This window comes from Neodiprion pinetum, chromosome 1 (genome assembly GCF_021155775.2).
Source record: "Neodiprion pinetum isolate iyNeoPine1 chromosome 1, iyNeoPine1.2, whole genome shotgun sequence".
NCBI lineage: Eukaryota > Metazoa > Arthropoda > Insecta > Hymenoptera > Diprionidae > Neodiprion > Neodiprion pinetum.
The window spans coordinates 7,770,863-7,797,945 of NC_060232.1; the positions used below are offsets into that span (position 1 = coordinate 7,770,863).

The following is a 27,083-nucleotide window of genomic DNA, read 5'->3' on the forward strand; positions in this document are numbered from 1 at the left end:
CATAAGCCGTTGCTCCGAAGCGTGTATTATAGCCGAGTATAATATATACTCTGTTTGAAACGATTTGTATATTAAAAAATCAAACTACCTGATGTATTATATAGGTATAGGTACCTATAAGACGCGCAGGAAACACGGGGCGATGCTCGTAGACACGGTTCTCGAACTCGCGTGTGGGTACAAAACGGTGTGTCGGCTGCAAGTCGACTTGCGCTCCTCGCCTTTTATCATTCTTATCTCATCTTTCGCTCTTTTTCAATTAGCCAACGTAATACGGTACTGTAACGGGTGTCTCGAATGTCTGAAAGATGCGCTCACCGATCTAAGATGTACAATTTAATGGCACGGCGTACACCAGAATTATACCGCGGATATCATCGAATGAATAAACGTGTTGAGCATAATTTTTCTTCTTTCGTTACATATCAATTTTGACAAACCGAAGGATACGAAAGAAACAAACTCCAATGAAATACAGAGGAATAATTAGAAAAATTTCGTTATACATTATGGGTAATCAACTATACCTACACAATGTCAAATTGTTATCAAATAATTCATAATATGTTAAATGAATCTAAATAAATATGAAAATGAAAATGTAGGTATAATACAAGTTGTTATAGAGTACAATGAAAATGGAATTCCAGTGTCACGATATCTTAGTGCGAAAAAACAATGTCTGCTTTCACTAACAAGCGAGATTTAGTCGTTTGTTACTATATTCAAATTGCATAATATACATGTATACATATCTATATATATACATTGCAGCGTTATAAAAACTGTCGACAAGCCCAAGTATAGTTACGTATCTCAGACATATGCGTGTCGTATACACACACACATATATATATATATATATATACATAAATATATAAGTTCGTGAAATTCGTTTTCTATAATACATGCATTTTACACCGAATTTGTGACGTAAAACTTCTGCAATATAGCCGTGTATAAAGTATATAACGCGACGTATGTAATTACAGAGATGTGGGTAATTAATGTTACACTAATTTCAATAAATTAATATGGAATACCGAAGGTAATAAAAACGTATTACGCAACCCTCATCTCGTTTTGCACCTCGTCAATCTTTCGAGCTTTATTATAACACCTACATCATGATCGAAATCTTCAATGAAATTTTACTCGGTTCTTTTATTCGTTCCCCCATCTTTCTCTCTCTTTCTCCCTCTCTCTCCTCTTAATACTATTGTAGATGTATACTATCTGGAGTAGGTACAGCTCCGCGCTAGGTACCGTAAGAATCAACTGACCAAGTCAACAGTTAACTATAATACACTTTATACTCCTCTTTATAGACTAGATGCGGGTATAGGAAAATCGCCCGTCATGTAAACTCGTTAATCTCTTATCATCTCTGTTCAATCGATTATTATACGACGTAGATGGTAACGAGGAAGAATCGGGCTTCGACGGTTTTTCGGTCTTTTCAAGGTATAAACGAGGTAAAAATTGGATCATTCTTTGTTCAAATGTAAATTTTTCGTTTTCCACAAACGAATCGTTACAGTCTACGCAATTCTTACACCTATAACACATAGTACAAAAATTTTATACAGAAATGTCTGTCTTCAAGTATCCCCCCCTTTATCATTGGTTTAAATCTTCCCCAAATTATCCCGCATCGCGTCGCAAGTCCCAATACTGTTAAAAATCCAAGGTATGGGTCTACCTAAATTGAAACCGCACGATTCCGAAGAGTCGACGGAGTCTCGGGCCCTCGAAGAAGAGGTTCACCATGCCCGGCGAGCTCGGAGAGGGGCCTGCAGGAGGTCCCATAATGCCGGATAGTGCCTCGAGTGCCTCTCGAGCCTTCGGGGGGAGGCGAGAGCCGGGTCGTGGAACGAACGAACGAACGAACACCTTTCTCCGTTGGCCAGGACTCGACAGTCCCCGGCGAGACACCAGCTCGAAAATAACAACTCTCCGCATATCGTTGTTGGAGCGCGTTGCACGTTGTCTTGCACACATATTTATACGATACGAAAGAAAGATACATGTCGGGAGTACAACGATTGCAACGATATAGAAATTAATTGACGAATTGAAACTGAAAAAACAAAAAAAAAAACCAAAAAAAAAAAAACAAATCGCGTCGGTTACGAGACGTGTTTCACGCGTGATAAATAAATTTTACAAATCTAAGGATATCAATAATCGGATACCGAGGAGGACCGGAACATTCGAGCTTAAAAAAAACTCGCTGTAATTTCGTAAACCGAGCGAAGCTTGTCAAGGATTTTTGTTAAAATACGCGGCGACGAGGCGCCTCGAGAAACGACGATTATGTAGGGGGTGTGAACGGTGTCAATTTTTTTTTTTTTTTTCAATAGAAAAAAGTTTAACAGTAAAATTATATACGCGTAGAGGTAACAGAGTGTTTTCTTTACCCTGTATAAAATTACTGTCAACTGAAAATCGGACAATCGTTACGTAAAGTGTCGTTATAAAATTGCACCGAGAATCATCGTATATAATATAACAACCGGAAGGGAGGATCGGGAGGTTCGAAGTATCGAGCAGATATCAATATGGGAGAGGATACGCGGCGGTCGAGGTTCACCAAGCTTCTTCCGGCGTTCTTCTTCTTCTTCTTGGCGGTGCTCGTCGTTCAAGCTCGCACCCTTCAAGGTGAGTCAAAGCCTCTCTCGGCGCTACCGTTTACAGCGACTGCATCCGCGTTTTTCCGGTCCCGGAAGCTGTGAAATTTATCAATTTCAACCGCAATGACGCGACGATTTTTTGAAGAAAAAAAAAAAAAGAACAAAGCGGCGTCGTTGAACTTCGAGGGGTGCAATTACCCGTAAATCTGCAATTATATATGGGATTAATCTGCATACTGTGCAACCAACACCGGCTATAATACCTAAGTAACGTCATCATCGTCGTCGTCTTCGTCATCGTCATCGTCATCGTCATCGGCTGTCCATACAACGCCCTCGAAATAAATGCCCTGACGGCCTTGCAGCCGCGATACCTTCACTCGGGCTGTTATATCGAGATAATCAGGCACGAGCCAACGTGACGACTTTACGCTCCAAAGACTCTGACAAAGACACTGTATCTCTACGATTGTAACAGCGTTGTAACGTACAAGCTCGACTCTGCATCCGCTTTATTATCGCGACAATGGGCGAATCCATCTGGAGTAAACGCGATTTTTCTAATCATTTGTAACACTTGTCGATTACGGTTTAAAAATGATTTCGGATCACCAAAAACTGTCCTTACATTTGTTTACCCTATACATATATTTGCAGTGAATCAGCGACTCGATATCTCAGGTTTCGTAATCGTCAAGACTATTCGCTTATTGTATTCGCAAACCACTTTATGCTAAGCGATACCTAAGAAATCCCTTGAAAATCATTTGAAATCGTTCGGAAACCAATAGCACAAATAAAAATATCTTTGAAAATAAAATCATACGAAATCGGAACAAGTTATTGGGAATCGCGTGAAATCATTGAAATCTTGCAAACGCTTGTCACGTAATCTGTAAGTGAATATAGCCCCTCGTTTTATAGTTCGACACACCAGGATGTGAGATGATACGATAATCGATTTGAAACGATTAATGGATCGATTGATATACCTGTTCCATTGTGGTTCGAGACACGGTTTTAATTCCATCGATTTAATTGAATCGAACACTCAAGTGCCTTTCAAACGAACCGGGCAGGTAAAAAGTTTTTAATTAATTATCTATGCTCGTACAATTACGTCGACGTCCATAGATCGAGTGGAGAAAGAGATTCGCGCAGCTTCTGATGCGGCCGTTCAAATCTCCGGCGTCGGGTGAAGTATACGATCTCGTATATATATATATATATATATATATATGTATATATATATATGCGTGATTGTAAGGTATATTTGTAGGCTAGATATCGTGTGTTCAGGATTTATACAATAAGAATTGTATTTAATGGTTATTCAGCTGCGAATCACCGCTTCCTTATACCATACTTCATACCGTATACCCGTCATTTATTTATCGACTTTTACCTTATTATTAAGTACCAATGAGTGAAGAAAAAAATCGTGGCTATAATTTTTTTTTTTTTTTTTCATACCTTTACGCGGAGTACGTGTATTAATAATAGCCAGAAATAGGCGTGACATGATGTGTCTGCAGTATATAATATCGCGTAAACAGCGCGCTATATAACAGATTTATTATTATAATTAACTTTTCTGCGTGTAATGCGTGAGTTATTTCGATTCAAGTAATTAATTATACGATAAAAAATTTTTACTTCTAAAAATTAAATTAAAATAATCGTTATATACGCGGTTATTGGAAAATCTTAACAAAGTGGATACATCGTTGCAATTATGGTTTCAAATATTGCTCGTATTGTAGGAAAATGTCTTGAAAATAACGATTCTACTTAATTATAGGTGTCTATAATTTATTTTCTGGTAACTGAAACACTCATCTTATAAATCTGCTTGTTAAGAAAGAATGACCGCAATAAAGAATAATAATAACGAATACATACCAGGCTTTTTGGTTACAGATGCAAAATTCATTTTCATTTTTTACCGAGAGCTATGTTATTTTGTCCTGGTAAAAAATGAAAATAGTTGAGGACTGTGTACGCACGTTTAGAAATCTCTCTGGGTGTAGCCCGTAGATATGTGAATTAGAATATAAAACAAGATTCGATTTTTACGACAGAAGTAAATGCAGTTTACGAACATAAAGTTACAGTTTGAACCGATCTGCAGGGCAAGAAGTAAGTTTTCACCAAAGAAACTAGCAAGATACGATAAAATTTATATCTTACATAACTTTTGTCCACTTCGTCGAGTAGTAAGAAAGGAGCAGTAAGAAAAAAAAAAAAAAACAATCACCTTTTAATCAAACTCCAGTTCCGTATAATCGTAATTTCAGTTCAGAATTCTAAAATGAAGCCAAGGTGAATGACGAGGAGACAGGTTCGAATACCTGAATTAGAATAAATCTCACAAAACGGTTTGCCGCTGACCGACATTGAATGCTCGAACGAATCAAATGACTCTCTGATAATCGCCTGCTTACGCGTACGTACGTACGTGCATAGAAACTAACAAATCATTCGTCTGTAACGAATAGTTATAATTCCATCGATTCACGAGAGTGTAAAGTTAGATCCCGACTGTGAGTGGGATAGATCCGCGCATGGCTGAATACCTGGATATCTCCAATAACACCTCACAAATATCACACACTCGCATTCAGGTATTTATTAACGTGCGTACATACCTTGGGGCATATATCGGAACCCCGCGGTCGCGATTCAGCGGGTAGAAATATGTATATAGAGGTAACTTTCTCCGTTGATCTCTCCGCGTTCAGCTTCTCTCTAGGAGTAAACGGAGGTCCATGGCACAGCTGGTCGGGTTTCCTGAGAAAATATCTCTTCCCGTATTCCGCTGGCAGAGAATCGGGCAAATCCAAGGGTCGGTTTTGTACTATTCGTCACATTTGCATACGTACGATTGTGAAAAAGGGATTGAAAAAAATAAATAAATAAAAATAGCAATAATAATTAAAAATTCGCGTGCAACGACGACGACGACGACGAAGGCACTCCGGGGAGTCCGATACACTTTACCGGTGTAATTGAAAGTTTAAGGTTCGTTGGCAATGCCTCGGAGGTGTTCAAAGTGAAACCGGACAGCGAAATATCACGTAGTTCACAAGCTGGTTCGTTACATGCCCGCTGTTTTCACCGAATAATCACACCGCGCTGCCGTTTGCGACACCCGTCGACACCCGCATGTCTTATACATATTCACAACGTGCCCACGTTATATGGATAAATCCGTAACCCGATGGCTGTGAGATTAATCGGTAATTAGCGCGCCTCGTGGAAGGGGTGCTCGAGTTTGGTAAATTTTTTTGCATCAGAAAATCACCAAGCGTAATGAATCAATCGATCGAATACTGATCGCGGACGCATTCTTGTTTCGAAACAGTTTCTGCTTACCTCGTTTGTTATTATTATACGAGAGAGTTCGCCAACGCGTTATAACTTTTCGTACGCACGTATTGAAAAAATTCGCGAAAATTCGTTAGAATTAACAGCACGTGGATATATTTTGATGTTTCTAGTTAGTATATGTACACACACACATATATATATATATATATACGCTCACGTGGGAGTTCGAAACCGTAATTTTCCACCTCCGCACTTATAAACTGTGGCCGTGATTCGCAAATTTTATTCCTCGGAGAGTTAATTGAGTCTGTGGCAAATCTTGTCGATGAATCACGCCAAAATCTTCTATATGGGTTAGAAATTTTCAAGCACTTGAGCTACGATGAGTAGAATTGAAAGTTCGGTAGAGTGAAACAAAACTATTGAAAAGTCTCCAGAATTGCGATTTGTGTCAGTGATAAGTGGAAACGAATTCGAATAACACAAGCCAATTGCGAGAGATAACAACTTTGAGAATGTTTACCAAGTAGATAAAATTTACAAACAGTTTTCTTCACAGCGCATGAAAATAGATTAGTGCAAGCATGTCTCAGCAGATGTTCCTGAGGAATTACATTTGCCCGTTGTAACGCTATATGCCGTTTTTCAACATTCCTAAAATGTTTATCAGACGATTTGTGGAATCTGGTCGGCGAGCAAAATGAGCCGAAAACATATGAATCGGGTCAAAACCACCAGAGTTCAATCATTTTATACGTTACAATAAAATCTTTTCTCAAATTGTTAATATCTTAGCTTATGTTAATAGTATTCGCTCAGACCACACATCAATAAACCCTAATTGGTCACTTGGGGTCGATGTCACGTCAAACATTTTACAAAATCCTACAATCATTATTACTCCACTCGCTTTAATTCTTAATGTGAAATAAAGGACTTTTTTCGACAATTTTGGCACATTCAATCTTTACAATAAATATACTTTTCTGAAGGACGTTATAATAAATTTTTTATTAATAGATAATATTTCAGGAATGGACTTTCATAGGTTTTTTACTCGAAATCAACTCTTTAAACAAAAAACACACACACAATTTTCTCCTTAAAACACACGTTTCTTGCGTTACCTCAATTTTGCCGATGTATTACAATATAACAATCGATTTTAGTTAAGAAAACTGAGATTGCTTTTTCTGCAATCCTTAAACAACACCTAGATATTTTTTGTAGATTTTTAGAACACATTGTTGAAGAAGGATATCACTTTTTTGGAAAATGCGATTCTACCGAAACGTGACCAATTAGGGTCAAGAATGTCGTCTCATTTGCGTTCACCACAATTCGCTCATAAATACCATATTTGTACATCGTTTAAACGCTCTTTTCTCAATTCCAAATTCTTAATTCTCGCTTTTCAACCGCAATTCCGTCCTTAACCCTGTTGGGTTAGTGGTGTAAATTTGACCCCGAACATTTTTCAAACTCCTCGTAGAGTCCCTTAACAGTGGAAATGTATCTCTTGGTGCCATTCTTCGTGCAAACTAAAGACCTTTTTTTCAACAACATTGGGACTTTTTTAAACTTCCCCAAAGTTTTAAAATACTTGAACGATAAATTTCGCTCAAGTAAACTGAGAGACCTTTTTCCGCGATCCTTAAACAATACCTAGAAATTTTTATTTAAATTTCACTCGTGTCTGTTTTTCCTCCGATTGCCCGAAGTCCCATCACACTTGACGCAATAACAGACACTCGCGTATCGTGTGTCGGAGATATAACTACAATCGAGGACGACGACGACGACGACGAGTTCATTGGGCAAGGATCACGTCGACGTCGCGGTGCAGAGGTAGAGGTAGAGGTAGAGGTAGGTACGATACAGTCTGACGATGCGATGATCGCGGGGAACGGGGTCAGTGAGTCGCGCACCTCGAGATTTCAGAATTCGAACCACGCTTCCAGATCCGTTACCCGTCTTCCCACGTTCGGTCGTCCAGGTGCCCCAGGGCACGGCCGCCGGAACACACACGTTATATGTATACTTACTCTTATGGTTACCCGTGTTGCTTTACACGAACTTTTCTCAACCATCTCGGTACGTTGCACGAGACGCCGTGCTTCGACTCCCGTCTTTTAATTTCTCTACATACGGTCGGATTTACTTATACTTCCTCAAGTTTCCTCGTCTCAATTCAAGTCGGCCGTTGGAACGGTAAATTTGCCAATTTCAACATGATCAACCGGCCTCGTTAGAGTTTTATACATTCGTAAAATCGGATCCAGCTTCTGTTGCAATGATACCGAGAGCTCCTCTGCCAGAGGATCTCTTACTCACCATCGTTATTGATTGATCAGCAGTAAATTGTACCGGCAAAATATGTTGGGAACTTGACGAATTACCTGCTGGCGCTAGTGTAATCGGTTCGGATCAAAATCTGTAAGTATCGATACGATACGTAATTGGAGTGGGCGATATATCGAAATTGCAAGCTCGCAAAAGATGAATTGTTTGAAATCCTGATTGTTGAAAGTGTCCCTGATTAATAGTAATTCTAGTTTCAAATTTCTACATTATATCGACCGTTCCAAATATTGATCGTTCCAAGTTTTGACCCTCAAAATTGCACTTCACATTTCGTGACCCTATCTTTTTCGTCATTTTTCTTACGATCTTCTCAACCTCCTTCGACCAATTGATTCGAGCGAATGGATCTTCGCTACGCTTCTTCGACATCCATTACCCCATGCAACGTGATCAGGAATTCGGGGAAAGGCGAGTGGAGCCTGTTTCTGTGTACCCACGTACCGAAGGTACACACAGCCGATAGTTTTCTCCTCAATGATTTCCCGCGTATCTTAAGCTTTAAGGCGCGCGTAATGCGGATGTATATGTATGTACATGCATTATTTACATAAACTTATACCTATACGCACTGCGCATACACGTACAGTGTGCATGTGCGTATCTACGCGTATGCCAGATTCTCGGGACACGGAAATAACTCACTTGCCTAGACTTTTGCCCTCGAGCTGTAGGCTAAAGGTGCTTGACGCGTTTATAGGTAGGCTGCATATTTATTTCCCGATGGGATGTTGCAGGAAGAACAAACGTGAATGTCATTTATCGTGACGTTGCAAGAGGCGTATGCGAGTGAACGGGTATGCACTGCGTACTATCACTCGGTATTATAATGAGCTTAATTCAGGTTTACGGACATAGCTCAGGAGGGACGAGAATTGTAAAATAGAAACCGAAAAAAAAACACACACACACGCACATAGAAGGAAAATATTCATGCATGCAGACTATGAAATGCGTCGAATTTGCCCAAACGAGGAATTATTTGTTTCCCATGAAGGTTTTTCAGAAAGAAAATGATGCTTTCTACAAATCGATTTCGATTATCTAAGAAATGAAAGTCCGCGATGGAAATACCTCATCGAAGAAACTCGGTTTAATGCTGCTTCTCCAACTAGCCTCCGTAATCCCAAGCTATTCCATTGAATGAACTACCAAGGAATTTTAAGACATCGCTTGTTAGACGAAGATCGTCGGCTATAAAATTATGTGAATTCAGAATTTGACATGATTTTGGTAGAAATTTTCGAATATCCGATATTCGTTACTAAGCTCTCGAATGTTGTCATACAGATTTTTGACTCTTTTGGATAAGTTAAAATTCTGCAATTCCATAATGATTGCACAATGTTCATAAGCAACTCATTATAAATAACGGATCTCGAATACACTCGACGGATGCATGAAACTAGGTAAACACTACGTAGTAATGGAAAAAATTATACAACAATAAAAACCGTAGTATTGCACTGCAAGGAATTGTTTTTCAATAACTTACCTATTGCACAAATAAGTGAGAAAGGAAACCCTTTACGACACACGTTAAATTTATCACATTCCTATAGCACAGATACATATACATCCGTACATACATGTACATACACACAAACGGCAAACGAATGTTGAAATCCACGAGAAAAGTTGTGTCATAAATAATGAAGCTCATATATATTCAAGACCAGCAAAAAAAAGTTTAAACCTTAGCAAAGTTTGATTCGGTTTTATTATTTATGGGTCAATCCGATGTCCCATAAATGTAAATTTTCCCGATTATCTTGCGCAAATTTTTAATCAACACATTTTGCGAGACAGTATGTATAATTCAATCGTTAAAGGCATAGAGACGTAATTTCCTGGATGTTGTAAATTTCCACGTCTTCGTTTCATCGTATCTCTGTTAAATTTTTTCTCCGCATCCACTAAACTCGCGTTTCTTTGACAGTGACAGCCTTTTTGAACCTTGCATTTATTTCGAAACACCCTTAGGTCGTCGAACAACGCTGCGCAAGTAAGCACAAGCAACGTTTGCGCATCGGGTTGTCACGTATGAGCGACGAGTGTCTATTCGCGGTCAGGTCAAGTCAGGTCGGGTCGAGGTCGACAAGTTCCGGACATAAAGTGGTCGTCAGCGTCGGTAAGTCGCGTAATATTTGCAGTCCTCGGGGATCCGGTTTCCGGTGGCGGCTGCAGCGGAGGAGTTTTCACGATGGTAATGGTCATTGCTGTGTTTCCTCACCTTGAGAACGCCTCTCACTTCACTTCAGGTTATACGAGTGATTACACACCTCCGGACTGCTGCTGCAACAATGGCTGGATTCCGTGACACCGGGAAAACAATTGGTACCGCTATGCCGTAGGTACATGCATTATTGATATCTGCACGGTGTGGCGAAAGAAGGCGCGCGCTATTAAAATATGCAAGGGATAATTTAGAAAAAAAAAAAAAAAAAGTAAAAATCGGTTCCATACAGCATACGCAGGAATGCCGGCGGTTTGCGAGCGCGGAATGAAGTCACGTTGTAACGGCACTCGAAGGACGCAATCACATTATCTCCAGTGAGAGCTCAAGCTGCCGCTTAATGCACCTGCATCAGCATCACCGACTCGCCAACATTTACCGTACAACACGGTAGACGCAATTGCGACAATCGGAATGAAGACAGCGAAAATTGTCCAATTTTTTAATATATTGGGGAAAAAACGTCAGCGCGGAGGTAAAAAACTAGAATTTTCAATTGATAGAAGGACCAGAATATCGATTTTTTATAGACGCAAAAATCTTATTCGTAAAATTTAACTATGTGGAAAGTCCAAGTATAGAAAATTGTAAATATAGAAAGTCGAAGTACAGAAAGGTCAAAACATAGAATGGCAAAATCGAAAATCTGTATACGATTAGATATTATCCAGAGGAACTCCGACGATTTTACAGTTTGGCATTCTATGATCTGACCTTTCTGTTCTTTTACTTCTCCATCCTTCTACTTTCAAAATTTATAAATTTTATGAACTAAGTTTTCGCTTCTTTAAAAATTCGATATTGAGGCCCTTTAATTTTGTGATCCTTCTACATTTTACCCCCATCCAAAACATTCTTGTCGCTCTAACGCGATCGTTTTTCTTACTTCATTTTCTGAGGTCATTGAAACCTGCCAAAAAAGTGGCATCATTCCAAAAGATCGTGATTTCTCATCGATCGAGGCGTTCAAAGTTTTTCCCAAAAGCTTCGATGATGCCACTGCAGAGGTTCGTTTTCCAAAAAGCAAGAAACTGTAACTGTAATAAAAATGAGGATAAAAGTGCAACGTACCCGTAGTTCCAATCGAATGAACATCCTGCGTCGAGTAGTTTTTTTTTTTTCCCCCTTCAGTTTTGTAAGTTCATTGGACGATGCTGCAAATGCGACTGGGGACTTTGCCGAAGCGGAAGTAGGTGTCTCCGAGAATGCAATGCAGGTTTTCTAGACACCGGGGAAAGTTTGCTGTATTACATGATTAATAATTCGCGTTATAGCTTATACGTGGGTCAATGACAGCAAGGAGTCCCAAAGAATCCCCCTCGAGGATATCGCTGATTCTCACCTCAAAATCAAGCAAAAGATCGAGACTGGATTTGCAAAATTGCGCATCACGGTTTTTATAAATATGTAGGATGACGTTACGGCGTGAATAATTATCGAGAGATCGATGGCGGTCACTGGGTCTTTACGACACGTGCGTACGGCGTTCTCGGTTTTTTCATTTTTTTTTTTTTTCTTCTTCTCTTCCTTCTTTCCTTTGCTGCGGTAAGTGTAGATGATCGTCGGCGTTTCTCTTGCGCATATATAACCCATGACAATGGCGGTAGGACGTGCACGAGCTCGATGCAACGCCGCGGTAAACGGCTAGTGCGTAATGCTAGGGATGTAACTGTAAGCCGAGCGTGCCTCTTATTGCGCGCACCTAATTACCGGTTCGATATCGAACGAATACCTGCCCGTCTGCCATTGCCCGCCGCTCTGCAACCGAGAGAGTAGGCCGCGCATGATCGTACAACTAACTCCTCTGCACGAGCCAGAGATGGACGCACGCTGTTGTACAGTTACCCCGACCTCCCCGGTCGCCGCGTCCTTACCCGATACACCTTGCGACGCGTTTTCCGCAATTGCGACAGCCTCTTCACCGCCACGCTTCCGCAAACATTCCGCGACACGGTTTGGCGCCGGGAATAAGGGCGGAATCGGTGACGCGAACATTGAAAAAATACCTCTTGGAAGCAGACGTCGATTTTTATGGAATTCTTGCGATATATCAACATGTTTGAGAGTAATTTACTTGATTTCATTGTGTTGCAATTCAAGTTTACGCGGGTTGACAGGAATACCGGGACAGGGGAGGAACGATGGTATAGGGTTGGAATACTGACATGCAACAAAAGAGGAATCTGAAACGGATGGGGAAAAATGGAATAGGGTCGGAATACATGGAACAGGGAAGGAATAATGAAACAGGGTAGAAATATGTACATAGATGGAAGAAAAGAGGAATCTGGAACGGTAGAGGAACGATGAAACAGGGTCGGAATACACGGAACAAGAGAGGATCGTGGAACAGGGGAAAAACGATGGAAAGGCTAATAGCGTTTTCAACGGTTTACAAAGTGTACAGCGGATTTAGACTGAATTCTTCAATTATGTCAGAAAACATGGTGCAAACAAAGTAACACAGCATGTAAGTCCAAGTACAGTAAACGACTTCGGTCTACATCCGGTGTGCACCGGTGTAACCAGTTGAAAACGCTACAAGATTAAAAAGATGGATGGTATAAGAACGCGACATCCCTGTAACTAAACTTTTTTAATGAATTTTTTTTAGATAAGGCCAAAAAAAAAAAAATTCTAATCCAATTAAATAATCATTCTTGCTCATCTAAGGCTGAATTATAAATTATCTAATTCGTACCGCACGAGTTCAATTATCATACTGTGACCGAATTCGGAGTGTTTTCCCTCCACTCTCCCTCGTCGCTTTCGAAACAAATTCAAATTCAAATTCAAATTCTGGAACGTATCATTGATTCGACGTATGTTTAAAGCATGCCGAGCTTAAATTATACGCACACGTATATCGCGCAATCGTTAGAACAAGGAGCGCGCCTCTTTATTAGGATCCAGCATTGCGATGCGGGACTTATACGCGCATTTACAATCGCGTTGACGTACAAGTGTGTAAGTAAGTATCCGCGCGACTGTCCAACGCGCATTCACGCGTCTGAGACCGCAATCTGGGACGGGATCTTTCACTCCTAGAACCGTGTACACAATACACTCATACAACTGCACTTACGAGTTTTACGCACACACACCATTAAGCTCCAGTGATCGAGGCTGCTGTAACTACTACCCATATTGAAATAATGACAATGGGACATGCGGTGGACGATATTATGCAACGATAATTTTACATTCATCAGGGTTGGAATTCTCATTAAATTTTCAAGATTCTGCATTATACATTTTTACGTATATGTACGCATAGTTTAAAATCTTGGTGAAATTATATACGGAACAAACTACGCAGGGAAGAATTTTTTCTAAAATTTCGTCTTTCTTCTTCGTCTGTCTTCCATACGACGAGAAAACAGTCGACACAAATTTTCTAGCAACATGACTCGAGATATTTTGCTGATTCCCGTATTCTGCGCCTATACAATATGTTCTATACGATGATGTGTCTAATAGGAAACCAAAAAAATTCTAGCCGGCATAAATTCCGCATCTCCTTGAAGTTTGTACACCTGTACGTATCGAACATAAATTAGTGCATGTGCTGAAGACTAAATGATCGATATATTATAGCGTAAGAAAAAAAATTGGAATTAAATCTGTAACAATTTTTTATACTCACCGGATATATATCACGTGTAAACTACAAAATAAATAGGTATGCTAGGCTGCAGTGTGCACATATTATATATATATATATATATATATATATACCTATATATTCGTGTAGAGATCATAAGTATAAAATACCCGCGAGCAGTGGAGCGGGACTCTATTATACATGTATAAAGAGCTATCGTGTTGCCTACCGGATCTCATATACGCATATTTTTTCGCCCACGGTATAGGCCCGAACTTTAGTCGAACGCGTTACGCATTCGCGCGTACCTCGGCCAAACATTATTGGGTATGAGAGAGCCTGATTTCGATGTATCGTTTAAAAAATCATCTCAAAGTTAGTCCATTTCTTTGATATTGCACGAGTTTCCATCGTGCGTGAATTGTTTATAGCCGAGTACTGGCTTAGAGTCGTCAGGATTTTTTAACAATTAATTGAATAATATTTATAACTAACTTTTACACTGCACATCAGGGTCAACACCACGCCATGTTCACCGTAAATTCCATAGTTATGAAAAACATCAAAAATAATATGATTTGATGTAAGATAAATAATGAATTATGGTAAAAATCGTTAATTCATTCTTTTTCCAAAAATTCAACCTCGCTCACTCCAAAATACCTTTTTTTCGTAACGAAGTATTTCCAGTTTTTTTTTCTCAAACATCTGTGTCTTGAGAGTTAGTCAGTAAATTTTCAACACAAGATATTAAAAATTCAGCGAGTCATGATTTTTTTAAGTAGAATGATCAATTTTCCCGTATTTTTTCTTTCACATTCAAAACTTTATTTTGCTAAAGATATCTAATTTCCCTTGAAATACAATAGTTAAAGAGTATCCCAGAATTTTTTCGATATCGATATCTCCGTTCCTATGCAATGATTTTTAATTTCATGTCTCCGGGAACCCCGACGTGACGCAGTGTAATAGTCAATTCAATTTCCCATGCGTTTAATTAAATTTTACCTGTTGGTTAGTGTTACCACGAATTGTATGTAACACCTATCCGAATGACTGATTTTTAACAATTCCAGCACTGCTCAGTAATTGCACAAGAAAAACAATATGAATTTTCGTTACGTGCAGTCGCAACCGTCTCACCGAATCGTTGAGGCTAAAATTTTCCGCATGCGGCTTATTACGAAGACGTCTCATCGTGCGAAAATATCTGGTATTGCTCAACGTGTGTGGATTCTTTCCGCGGGACTCGGCGTAAATTACGTCGGCATAATCCGCGAGCTTTCCACTAATTATATCCATCATCTCGATCGCGAGAATCTTGCTAAAACAGGTAGAATAATCCCATGTGTGTGACTACAGGTACAGAGCTAAGTGTTCGGAGAGACAAACCGGCGAGTTACGCGACGATGAAGCGATGGATGTGACGACGTTCAATGGGAACCTGGTGTATATATAGTCATGTATATGGTGTATATGTTTGCACGTATGTACCTACACGCGTTATACAATCGTCAACGACTTTAACGCGACGGTTTTGTAACAGGTTGTTGCCACGGCTTTATATTATATATATATATACATACATGTATATACCTGCTACTCTACAGCAACTGGAACTATAAAACTAGTCTCTGGATAACGAAAGAAAGAAAGTTTCGACTGCCACTACATACACTTTCGGTCCCACAATTTTAAACGCGTGCTGCTGCGGCGATGATGCGTACGCTACTAATTACTGACGGATTATGTTTACTCGTCGCCTAGATATAGCTAGGCCTAGAAGTATAACGCAAGCTGTCTCAATTTCTCAATTTTGATACACTCCCGCAATGCGGGTTTCCTTTCACCGTCAAGCTGCGGAAGAAGCCACCAAAAACAAGGAAATTACACGACAGAAATTTGGCTATGCAATTTTATACATAAAATTTATTCCCGAAGTTGTACAAGTAAAAGAAATGGAGAAAATTTGAAAAAATTTATGACGAAAAATCGTTTCAGGAAGACTCACGAATATGGAAAAAAAGAAACAGCAAAGTAAGAATGCAAGGCAAAGACGGGCGGTAAAATTTGCATCCTGATTATAAAAACATCGCATTTGTGAAATCGTCGAGATGGTTCGATTAATTCGTTTCTGGCATTCAATCCCAAATGCATATTCGAAAGTTTTAAATTCGTATAGAGCTGTAGATCACGCGGAATTGTAAATAAAAAAAAAGAAAAAGTAACGTTCAGTTCGGTAACAAGTAACAGACGCAATACCGGCGCAGTCCTTGAGTCGGCGATCTTTTTTCCTTCTTCCTTTCTGTCGCAGAAAAAGTCTCAAATTGTCGCGCCACGATCGTTGACAATTTTTTATTCGTATATACACAGAAAGTGTGCGAATAATAAAGAAATGAAACAATGAAGAAATAAACGGTATTTTGGAAATATCGCTAAATATACAGATATTATTAAAGTACGGTTAGAAAGTTTACGACGGCGGGACTTTAATGACAAATTTACGCTTTAAAGAAAATCCGAGACTCGTTATTTCGCCCGGCCTGCATCTATTATTTCATTAATATTGATGCGCTCGTGTACAACTTTACACACGTAACGCGGATGGCTGATTATCGCGTGTCGTGAATAAGGCTGGAAACGCCCTCGTCGATGCTTAGATGCATAGTAAAGTCCGCGAGGATGAACAGGATGATAAGATCGCGTTCAACGTCCCGAAGAATAATCGCATGCGAGCGTTTCTCGTTCTTCGAACCGCGTAATAGCGAAGTCAAACGTTTTGCGGCGCTTCGCCGCTTCTTATTCCTACCGAAGCACGACTTGTACTTTTATTCGTACGCCCATCGCGTTACGCTATGTCCATATAGGGAACTTAACAGACGTACGAACATTCGTTACCTTGGCATCATCCGCCTTTTTCTTAGTCAACCGCGAAAACTTTTTTCAAAGAAACTGTGCCGTCGTGTTCGTAAATCATCGGGACTTGGGTCCAGTTTTTCTGTCAATATCTTGCCATAAGCATATTTTTGGAAATTCTGTTTTCATACATTTTTAGGAAATTTCAGGATGGATTCTGTAAAAGAAGGCTGGAAAAAATGTCCCAGTTGACAAGAAAGCTTCCGAAGCATGTGACGTTACTTAAACCACCTTCGGGCAAGTTGACGCGCCCCGATTTTCCACGATTTCGCTTCTCTGGTCGTTCTCTCTTTTTAAATACACCTTTCATGTACACACGTGCAGAGCTCGGTTTATATATATATTAGGTATGTAACGTACTTTTACCGTACGCATAGAAAAGGCCCTTGTTTGGCGATAAAACCGAGTGCAGAAAATAAGGCGATGGCCGATCGAACTGTCCCGAGAAATTAAAATTCTCACCGCTTTCTACATCGCGATCCAGCTTCCCTCGGAGAAATGCAGAGCTGCGATACTTTTCTCGGCTATCCACGGCCAGAGAATCACGCTTCTGTGGTTTACGCTTGCGTCATCCTGCGGCAGGACGATTCTCCTCGGTCACTTTCCGTTTCTAAATACGCGTGCGGTTCGTCCGCCATCATTAAGTTCATCCGTGGAGATCGTTGCAATCTGCGGTATCGGATTTTCGCAATTTTTCCGCATTACGCAAGCTGCTTTAAGCGATGGCCGCTAAGATAAAAATAATCGGTGCATCGACTAATCGAGTAGAAAAAAATAATCGAACATGACGCGATTGAATCGGTAAAAAGTTAATTGAATAATCGATTGTTTCGTATTTTTTAATATCCATCCTAAATTTCATGAATTTCAGTACATGGTCTTAACAAGGGAAAAGTTTTTTGACACTTTATTGTTTCATTCAAAATATTTTCCAATTTCATGTGAAAATATTCATTTATCTTTCACTTATTACATGAAATAAGTAAGACAATGATAATAATAGATACTTTAATCACATAAATTGATATTCCATTGCATCGTTAATGGGAGTAAAAAATAAAAAACGATTGTGAAGAAAAATGATTAATCAAGTTTGAAAAATAATCAATCGTACGCGATTAATCGGAAAAAAATGATCGATTTAATCGAAAATAGATTATTTTTAGTCATTCTTATAAGTTACTTACAAGCCGGGGATTTTGAATACTTCATATTTATTCGATCTTTCCTCGTTTCCGTTCAATGTCGCAACGTCAAAGTCTCTTCTGGAGAAGCGAAATTGTACGACGCTTAAAAACAGGTTCTTTTAGCCATTGCGGGGTTTTTTTCCTCTCTCTCTTTAACGCGGTGACTAATTCGCGAATGATCTTGAGAATTTATGTAGGTACTCGGCACCGATCGGATTTAGCCGTCACATTTTCAAAGTAGTTTAGCGAAGATATAATATAACTAAAATATAATATTCGTACATAGGCGTGGGTATCATAAACCTCTGAAACTCGAGTTAGCGGCAATTTATTATAATCACCTTTATTATGGAAATTTTATATACCGATGTACCGCCAGCGGCAGTTTATTATGCGGAATCCGGTATAACTAAATACCTCTGTTGTTTCGTCTACATTAATAGCAAATTAAGACGTCAAATTTCAATTGGTCTTGAATTAAACGGTTTTTTTAACACATAACCATCACCGCCTCGGAGAATTCAAAGGCAACAAGTGATCGCGGGTAAATTAACAAGATATGAAGAATTAACAAAAGGAATGCAGCTTATAGCTATCTGAGGATCTAGCTAATTCATCGTTCGAAATCGAATGGAAAACGAAGAATGTGCGCTTCGTTTCAAAGTCCTTCTTGGGCAATGCATGAGCCAGAGACTTTCTCGTTCTCTCGAATTTTCCCAATTAGGTATTACTCGATGAGATGGTATTTCATCACGCTCGGCATTTGCACTAAATGCTGATTGATATCTTTTTCTCTTTCTTGTTTTATTGATATTTGTTTAATTTTTTATTCCCATCCGTTTACTACTTTGAAGAACAGTCACGAGCAGACGTTTTTTCACTTCTTCATGGCCGACTTTAACATTCTTGGTGACTTGTTTCAATCGTCAAACAAGGCCGAGGACTCGAGGTGGTGTCGAGAGTCGAATAAAGAATTCAATCTCTGTCTACTCTGTAGAACGTATCAAGGATATCAAAATTTATCTTCTACAAGTCTGCTGGAAACAATTTCGATAGTAACAAAATATAATCTTATTGGCTTAATTCGATGAAGCAACATTTGGACGAAAGTATTTAATACAGTTTACTCGGATATAATTATTCATTACTTCGGATGTTGAACTGAGCGGAATACAATTGATTAGCTTCACTAATAACCTATGGATTCTTAACTAAACCGAGTAGATTTAAGAAAACCTAATTTGATCCAAACACAAACCTTAAAACTTTTAAGTTTTCGTCCTTCTATGAAATTTTTTTTATGGTTTTAGTGCATATTCATACGTTAAATAGATCAAATGATCCAAAACCTGTCTCATTTCCGTAATTGGCAAAATGAATCCATCGTTTGGATCGGAAATAAATCATAGACGATACACAAGCATAAGATACGGAATTAAGGTTACTCTTCCATTCACCGGAACGGAAACTAACGGTGGTCTGAGAAAAAAGAAAAAAAAAAAATACATAGTATAATTCGAAATAGCTAAAACTAAAAGAGTGCCATGTAATGGGAAAACTGGTTTATCTTGACCCGCGAAATTCGTCAACTCGGAAAGACTGTAATTGAAATTGCACATGTCTTGCACAGTCGTGAATCCGTCTAATGTTAAATTTGCTCAATGGCGACCTTGACATTTACCAACAACGTCCGAGGCGGGCGTGGCAGCGGTTTGAAAGGATCACGTTATTGGGATTGTCAATTTGCAATGCGTCATCTGTTGGAAAAAAATCAAACTAATATAACCAGTCTGACAACTGACCGTTGACCGTTTTTTTTCTCGTGCGGATGGTTGAACGATACCTTATTGATTACGTTTCATTAATATTGATGTATGTGACTTGAGCAATTTTAAACACCAAAAAATACGATTTTCCTGCATTAACGTGAAAAACTTAGGTTATGTGGTGATAAAATGGTGCCGAGAACCAGATTCCGACGCCATGAGGAGATTTTCCAGTAACACTGATCAGCATAATTTCGTATCAAGGAAGATGTTTACTAATTTTTAAATCCCTATATACTTTCGTTACACAACCATATTTAATCTGATTTGACCAGGTTTCATTTTTGCGTTACAATTACTACCAGTAAAATTGAATGATAATGTTTTGACTCGCCGTTTTTGATTCGAAGTGTTTTGTTATTTACCAGTAATAATACCAGTTAATTAGTTACAATAAATAACAAAACACCCTGAATCGAAAGAGGTAAGTCTAAACGATAAGCATTCCATTTTACTTATAGTAACAATAACACAAAAACTAGACCCGATCGAATCAAAATAAATATGGTTTTTTAACGAGGGTATACAGGTATTTCAAAATTAGTAAACGTCTTCCTTGTTACAAAATTTTCTTGACCAGTGTACTGTAACACCATGTATAACCTAATTTTTGTTCTCAAGAAGTGTATTTTTGGCAAAACTAAAGAAAATCATATTCCAATAAAACTATTCGTTTCCAAAATCTTCTAATATCAATTCTATCGTACTAAACCTTGTTCCCGACATAGTCGGTTCAAAGTTTCCATGTTAAAGACAAAAAGTGAATTTTTGTCGAGCAGTCTAATCGCCGCGTCCTCGGGGCGTTGCCCGTCGGCATTTTCTTCCTGGGCGGGTCCAGCACCAGTTGGCGTTCCCGAGGATCGACACGGGGATCGGATAAGCCTGTTTTCACCTTTCTACGTCCCCTCGGCTGCTTTCTAACGCGTTCTCCGTCGGCGCTTTGAGTTTTAGCAAGTGAAATCACCGGCTCTCGGCCCTTCGCCTCGAGGTCTAATCCTGCGAATAGGTCGACCTACTGGCACAAATTCCTGCCGCGAATTCCGCGCAGGTGCCCCGTGATCAGAGGCAAAAGGTACCGCCGACGCTTTTCGCGGATCATCAGAGGAGGCTGACTCCATCCGCCGAAGAGGGCCGGTCTCCAGGCCCCGTTACCGAGCCTCCGGGCCCGTTTTCGAATTATCAATCGCCGACGTCGATTGTCCGGAAATCGGGTCGCCCTCAGCGCCGGAAGGCAGTCATCGATAACACCGGTCAACGCGAACTCTGAGTCTGGATTCTGGATGTCAAATTTTGATTTCTTCTACTTCGCCGATAAATGAATAAATGGTTTTATTAGATAAAGTTTTTTTTTTTTTTTTTTTAGAAATCAGAATCATATTTCGGATTTTCAGAAAAATTACCTATTTCTCAAATATTTATTGTAAATGATAATCAGACAAACCTCAGTTTTGCATTTAAATAACTTTTATTCAAATATAATAATTAGTAATAAACTACATGTGTAAAAGGATTGATGAACAAAGTTTAAAAATAGATAGTTTTCGTATTTTTTCTATTTTCGTACGGATTTTCTCGTATCAAACCCCAAACATAATCTATATCGACCCCGACCCCGGAAGTATAACCGAAACTTTGAAATATTTCACGATCATATTCGCCTGAATTTGTTTCTTTTTTTTTTTCGAACAAAGATTTCTCGTCGCATCAAATTCAAAACAATTATTATAACATATGAGAGAAACATTGAAAGAAATATGCAGTCCGAACTGCTAGAGATTACAATTTAATTTCAATCTAACATTATCCGGCATTGAATTTTCGAATTAATCGCAAAAACTGTTTGGTCATAATCGAAAGCGGTCCATTTTCCTCGATTTTGACCCAACAATATTTGCATCGTGAGCCACGTAATGTTTTCGCGCTAATTCCTAGCTCCGCACCGTGCCACCGGTTTTCATCGGCCGGAAGGCCTCCAATTCCGTGTTTACTGTTTACCCGCGAGTAAAGTCGTATTCAGGGATCTCGGGTCTAGATTTGAGAGAGTGTTCAAGGCGTCGGTAAACCGTATATGTGTACAGGAATACGCGATACAGAAGACTTTCGAAGCAAACTGGTTCAGCGGGTTCGCCGATAGGAATTTGCTCCCATTGCGTTTAATTAGCGGAGCCGCGTCGGTCCCTCGTCTCGTATATCCGTGGAAGCGCAGCTTCGATGAATGTGTAACAAGCACCGGGGCCCAGTGACCGAGTATCCGACGGCCGAATAGCCGGCCTGAGTATCGGTCCAAGTACCAACTACAAGTAGGCCAACCCCGAAAGAATTACGACGAACGTCGAACGACTTCTGCTGTGGGATTATTGTAAATTGTTCGTAAATTGACTCAGCGTTTAGCGACACCACCTTCGATGTTTCTGCATGTACCTGAACTCTGCGCTCTAAACGGTTCCGCAATTATACCGAACGAAAGTTACTTGCCACGACCTAAGATCGCGCGTTCACACCGGACGATGATTTCTATCTTTTATAGATCTTATTCGTCGTCGTTATTGCGGGCTTGAATGACGATCATTTTTCTTTGGACTGATTGAAATAATTACCCTCATAGTCTGCACTGGGAGTTACTGACTACATCGCAGGCTCTGATTACAACTTTCCATTGTTTCATTCGTTTTAATTGTCATTTTGTTTCTGCACTGCACGAGTTTTCCAATCCTAGATAATTTTTTTCACAGTCTGAATCCAGCTTCGCTGTTGGACGAATCGACTGCTCGTCGATGTTTCGATATGTTTCCCGAATACGTTGGGGCGGGATTGAAATTCTCAGTTTAAAAAGTTCCGGAAGTGCCAAATTCCGAATGTCTCGGTTACGAAAATTGAAGTATAGAGATCAAAGTTTGACGATACATCAAAGCTTCGAATGGTCCGAAACCCGACGCTCAAAGTTCCAAAAGTGCAAAGTTTCGAATGAACAAAATTCGTAAACGACAAAATGCCAAAAGAGCAAATGACGCTTTTGGAACTTTTCGAATTCGTAACTTCAACCCCGCCCCAACACGTGGATATTTAAAATTCCGCACGAAAGTGAAATAAGATTTGTCATAATAATTTGCGATCAATACAATCGTAATAGAATTCAAAAATCGACGACCGTAAAATGAACAAATCTAGTTTTCCCCCCGTTGTTTTACAAGTCTCAACAAATCCGTATCGTCTGCAATAACCTGAAGTGTACACATCTATACGTGTAACTTCTCAAACCTCCGAATTTCTCAAGCCATTCATCACTACGGGTGAAAGAAAACGGTCGATTCACCGTTGAAAGCGAATTATTTCTCAGTACAGTTCAAATCCCAGTATATACCTATAACTCTGACGAAAAAACCTGAAAACCGATCAAATGACCGACCGTTTCAGCCGTTACCGGGTAAACCTCGCGGCGAATAAAACGCGTGTATCACGCTTATACCCTGGCGCAAAGCGACTGTGCAGAGCTAAAAGAGTTGTATACAACATTCAATTCGCTCCTCGATTTTTCACTGCAGCAGCAAGCACAGAACGAACGAACGTCGTCGTCAATCCGTCCGATTGTCCGAGAAAGTAGGTCTCGCGTTCTCGGTTCTTACCCAGAGACTGCAGCCTTGGCTCGTCGAGATCAGCCGTAGGCAGGATATCTCTGGACGTGCGTGTGTGTGTGAATCCACTATCCGTGCCTGTATCAACATCTGTTACACGCGGACTGAACGAAAAATTCTCAACGTCGTGGTACGAGGTATCCATATTCGATATCCACTCGCACTCCCAAAGGTATCAAACATCCGACGCGATCATCTTTCGATCCGTCCGGAGTTCGTCGTATGTAACACATGGACGATTGTACGTATGTGTTCCGCACGAAACAATCGGCGGATATTATCAGACTCGCCGGATCTTCCTGACTGAGTGATCATCACCCGGAGGTAGGAAGGAAAAAGGTCTCGCGTCGTTTGCGGGCCGCTGATGCAGGTCTCTCCTTTCCTCGATCCTCCTCATCTCCTCGAGGCATCGCGTTAGAAAGTGAGAATTCTACTCGCCGCATAGCGTAAGCACGGCTCGACTAGCTCTGGGTTCATTTGGGTCAGGCTCCGGCGGTGTAACGAAATGCCAGAGAGCCAGAACCAAGACACATCCGACCCCATGAAGTACAGAGACGCTTCTTACCCACCGTGGAATATTTATTGGTCTTCATTGCCTGTGAGCGTTTATATTCCGCGCCGTTGTTGCCTCTATTCTCATTTAACAGCATCGTTCCATTGTGGGCATCGGCAGGTGGGCATGTTTTTTTCTTTTATATCCCTTCAACGCAGCTTTCGTCCCGCGACAATTTCTCCATTTGTAATTACCTACGTTCAGGTGTGTACATGCATGCCGATATTCCCACGCAGGGATGCCCACGACTCGATACCACCTACCTAATTACGTCTGTATACATTATTTCATCGCGATTCTTTCGTCTGTGGTTGCAGCAATCGCATCGATCATCAGCCGCAGGACAGGTGGAACAAATTTCTTAATTTTCGTTATGAAAGCTCGAGTTTTTCGACTTGGCTTGGTTGGAAGTGAATTGTAAACTACGTGCTTGTCAGACATTTACAACGTATCCGGTATCTGTCAAGTCCATTATGCCTACAAAGACCCGATTTTTTGCAAATTCAATTTTAAATAGCGACAAATTGCATTTTTAACTATCTTTTCGACGTAAACGTAAGCTGTGATATAATATACATGTTATTAAGCACTGTCTAAACTCTTCAGCACGTTCCATTGCTGAGTTATATGGTCAGGCAAAAATCCGTTGATGACTTTTTATTTTATTCTACTTTCAAACGAACACGAAGCATTTATCATCTTCCTAATTGCGACACACTATAGAAAAAATATACGTGCCAGATACGTTTTATAGACACATAAACGGATTTCGCACTGTAAAATATGTTTGAAATGTTGTCTGATTATTGACAATGAATAAGAAAAAAAAAATTTTTACGTATTCAACTTGGGTCGTAAATTCAATTACAAGTACTAAAGGAAAGATCATAAAATTAGTTATCTATCCGTACAACAATTATAACTACAAAATTAAAATTAACTATCCCGTATTCCGCAAATTTGTCTTAATTTATTTCTTAACGAGAATCGGTAGTGAGTTTAAACAATTTGGTACAAGAAATAAAGGGATTATTTCATTGCTATGATAAAAATAGGTGAGTTTGGCCGCTCGCCGTCGTAAAAATGAATTATTCATCAGGCAGTGGCCGAGTGATAAATATTCATTATTTCCTAACGAATTCGTTGCCCGATGTGTGACCTACGGTATTTTATTCCACATTGAACCGCGTGTTGACACTGATATCGCTTGATTGGCGGCGCGTAGCGCCTTTCTGTATTTGCAGATTCAATATTCGAGTACCCGTTCGTTATTCGTTCACTTAGCACAAATTTTTTAAAAACTTTCTACGCAAATTCAGTGCCGTATCATCATCGTCTGCATTGGATTTGTCCGAAAGGACTGCGAAGCGATGAAATCGATGCCTGCGAGTATTGTGGACTCGAATTTCTTCCTCTGTGTTATTAATCGAGCCGCATATATCGCCTTCGTGTCGTAGAAGACGGATGCTGATTAAGTGGGTATAATTACAACTGTGTTTTCCCATTAGGACATTTCCAACAACGCGGTAAATTTCCAAGTGATGCAACCCTCGGTGGTCAGACTGGACATCGCGGCTTAGCCGCCAGGCGAAGTGAAAATAGTCAAGGTAATAATGCAGGCGAAGCCGTGTCGCGACTTATGCTGCATTTGTCGCGCAAGTAAACGGGTATAAATAAGTACGAATTTTACGGAGAATTTCGACTCGCAAAATATGGAATACATCGGAATTCTCTCTTCGGCACAAAAATACGGCACAAAACAATAATTTCTATACTTTTTAACGCCATCAGCTGTTAAAATCGGAACTAGCAGATTTCATTACTCACGAATCATGATACCACGCGTCGTATCGGTACGAGAACAGCGACGTGCACAAACGGGGTGTCCATAAATTTTTAGTAAAAAAATTCCATGACATTTCCAGGTTTTCCAGGACGTAAAACTTAATTGCCCTAAAATTTTCCCAGTTCTATTATACTAAGTTACTAAAACCTAAATTGTTCAGCTTATTAACTCTACATTCGGTTGAAATTCAACTCGAATTGAAGAAAAATACAACGTACAAAAAAGTCAGTTTAAGCCAATTTGTTTTCACGACCAGAAAAAGTAAACTTGTTACCTCAAAAAATCATTTCTAATTCCCATTATAGAAAACTGATATTGTTAGTTTTTTTCCACGTTCAAATTAAAATTTCTCTGACAATTCCGGGTTTTTCGTGACCCCTTCTAAATACCCTGATTCGCGCGACCGTTTTGTCTCTGCAATTTATTGTATAGGTTTATGTTTATTAAAGAGGAAGAGAAACGGTTCAGCGTTGCACTTTCCTTGCGTAACGATACAATTTTCACTTTTACCTTTTCCCTCGACGACTCGCGTTATTATATCCCGCGACAAAGCGCAGCACCTACTTCTTAGAGATCGAGACTCTGGTCCAGGCTTCGCGTCTCGCACTTCTGCACCAACGACGCGTTTATAATATGATACTTTCGCGATGAGTAAAAGTGCGGTTTGGTTGGATAGGTTGAGTGTTAAGTGGTTGAAAATGTTCTTTCATATTTTTAAACGAAAGTTACACACGCGGCATCCGACTTCCTCCTAACTCGCATTCTTCAGCTGAAGAAACGCGGTCGAACAAGTGGAACCACTGTCGTTTCGGTATTGAATATTAGGAATAAATATATCGCCAAAAATCGAATTTATCCTTTGTCAAAGTAATGTAACGAAAAGTGATGGTGATGTCAAGAATGACGAAAAAACCTGCTTGTCAAACAAAAATTCATGACGATTTGTTGAATGAAAATGC

At 39.7% G+C, this 27,083-nt stretch overlaps 2 protein-coding genes across 5 annotated transcripts in view; one reads left to right on the forward strand and one right to left on the reverse strand.

Moving 5' to 3' along the window:
- Positions 1-27,083, reverse strand: part of LOC124220082 (UPAR/Ly6 domain-containing protein crok) — a 152,893-nt gene that overhangs the window by 22,135 nt on the left and 103,675 nt on the right. The window lies entirely within an intron of this gene.
- Positions 1,913-27,083, forward strand: part of LOC124220024 (mucin-17) — a 56,343-nt gene continuing 31,172 nt past the window's right edge. For 2 of the 3 annotated variants that reach the window (XM_046628377.2, XM_046628387.2), the window contains exon 1: positions 1,913-2,661. In XM_046628377.2, the coding sequence (XP_046484333.1) occupies positions 2,562-2,661 (100 nt within the window). In that variant the 5' untranslated portion in view covers positions 1,913-2,561. The remainder of the gene's footprint in view (positions 2,662-27,083) is intronic. The other variant, XM_046628397.2, reaches the window with a different exon arrangement.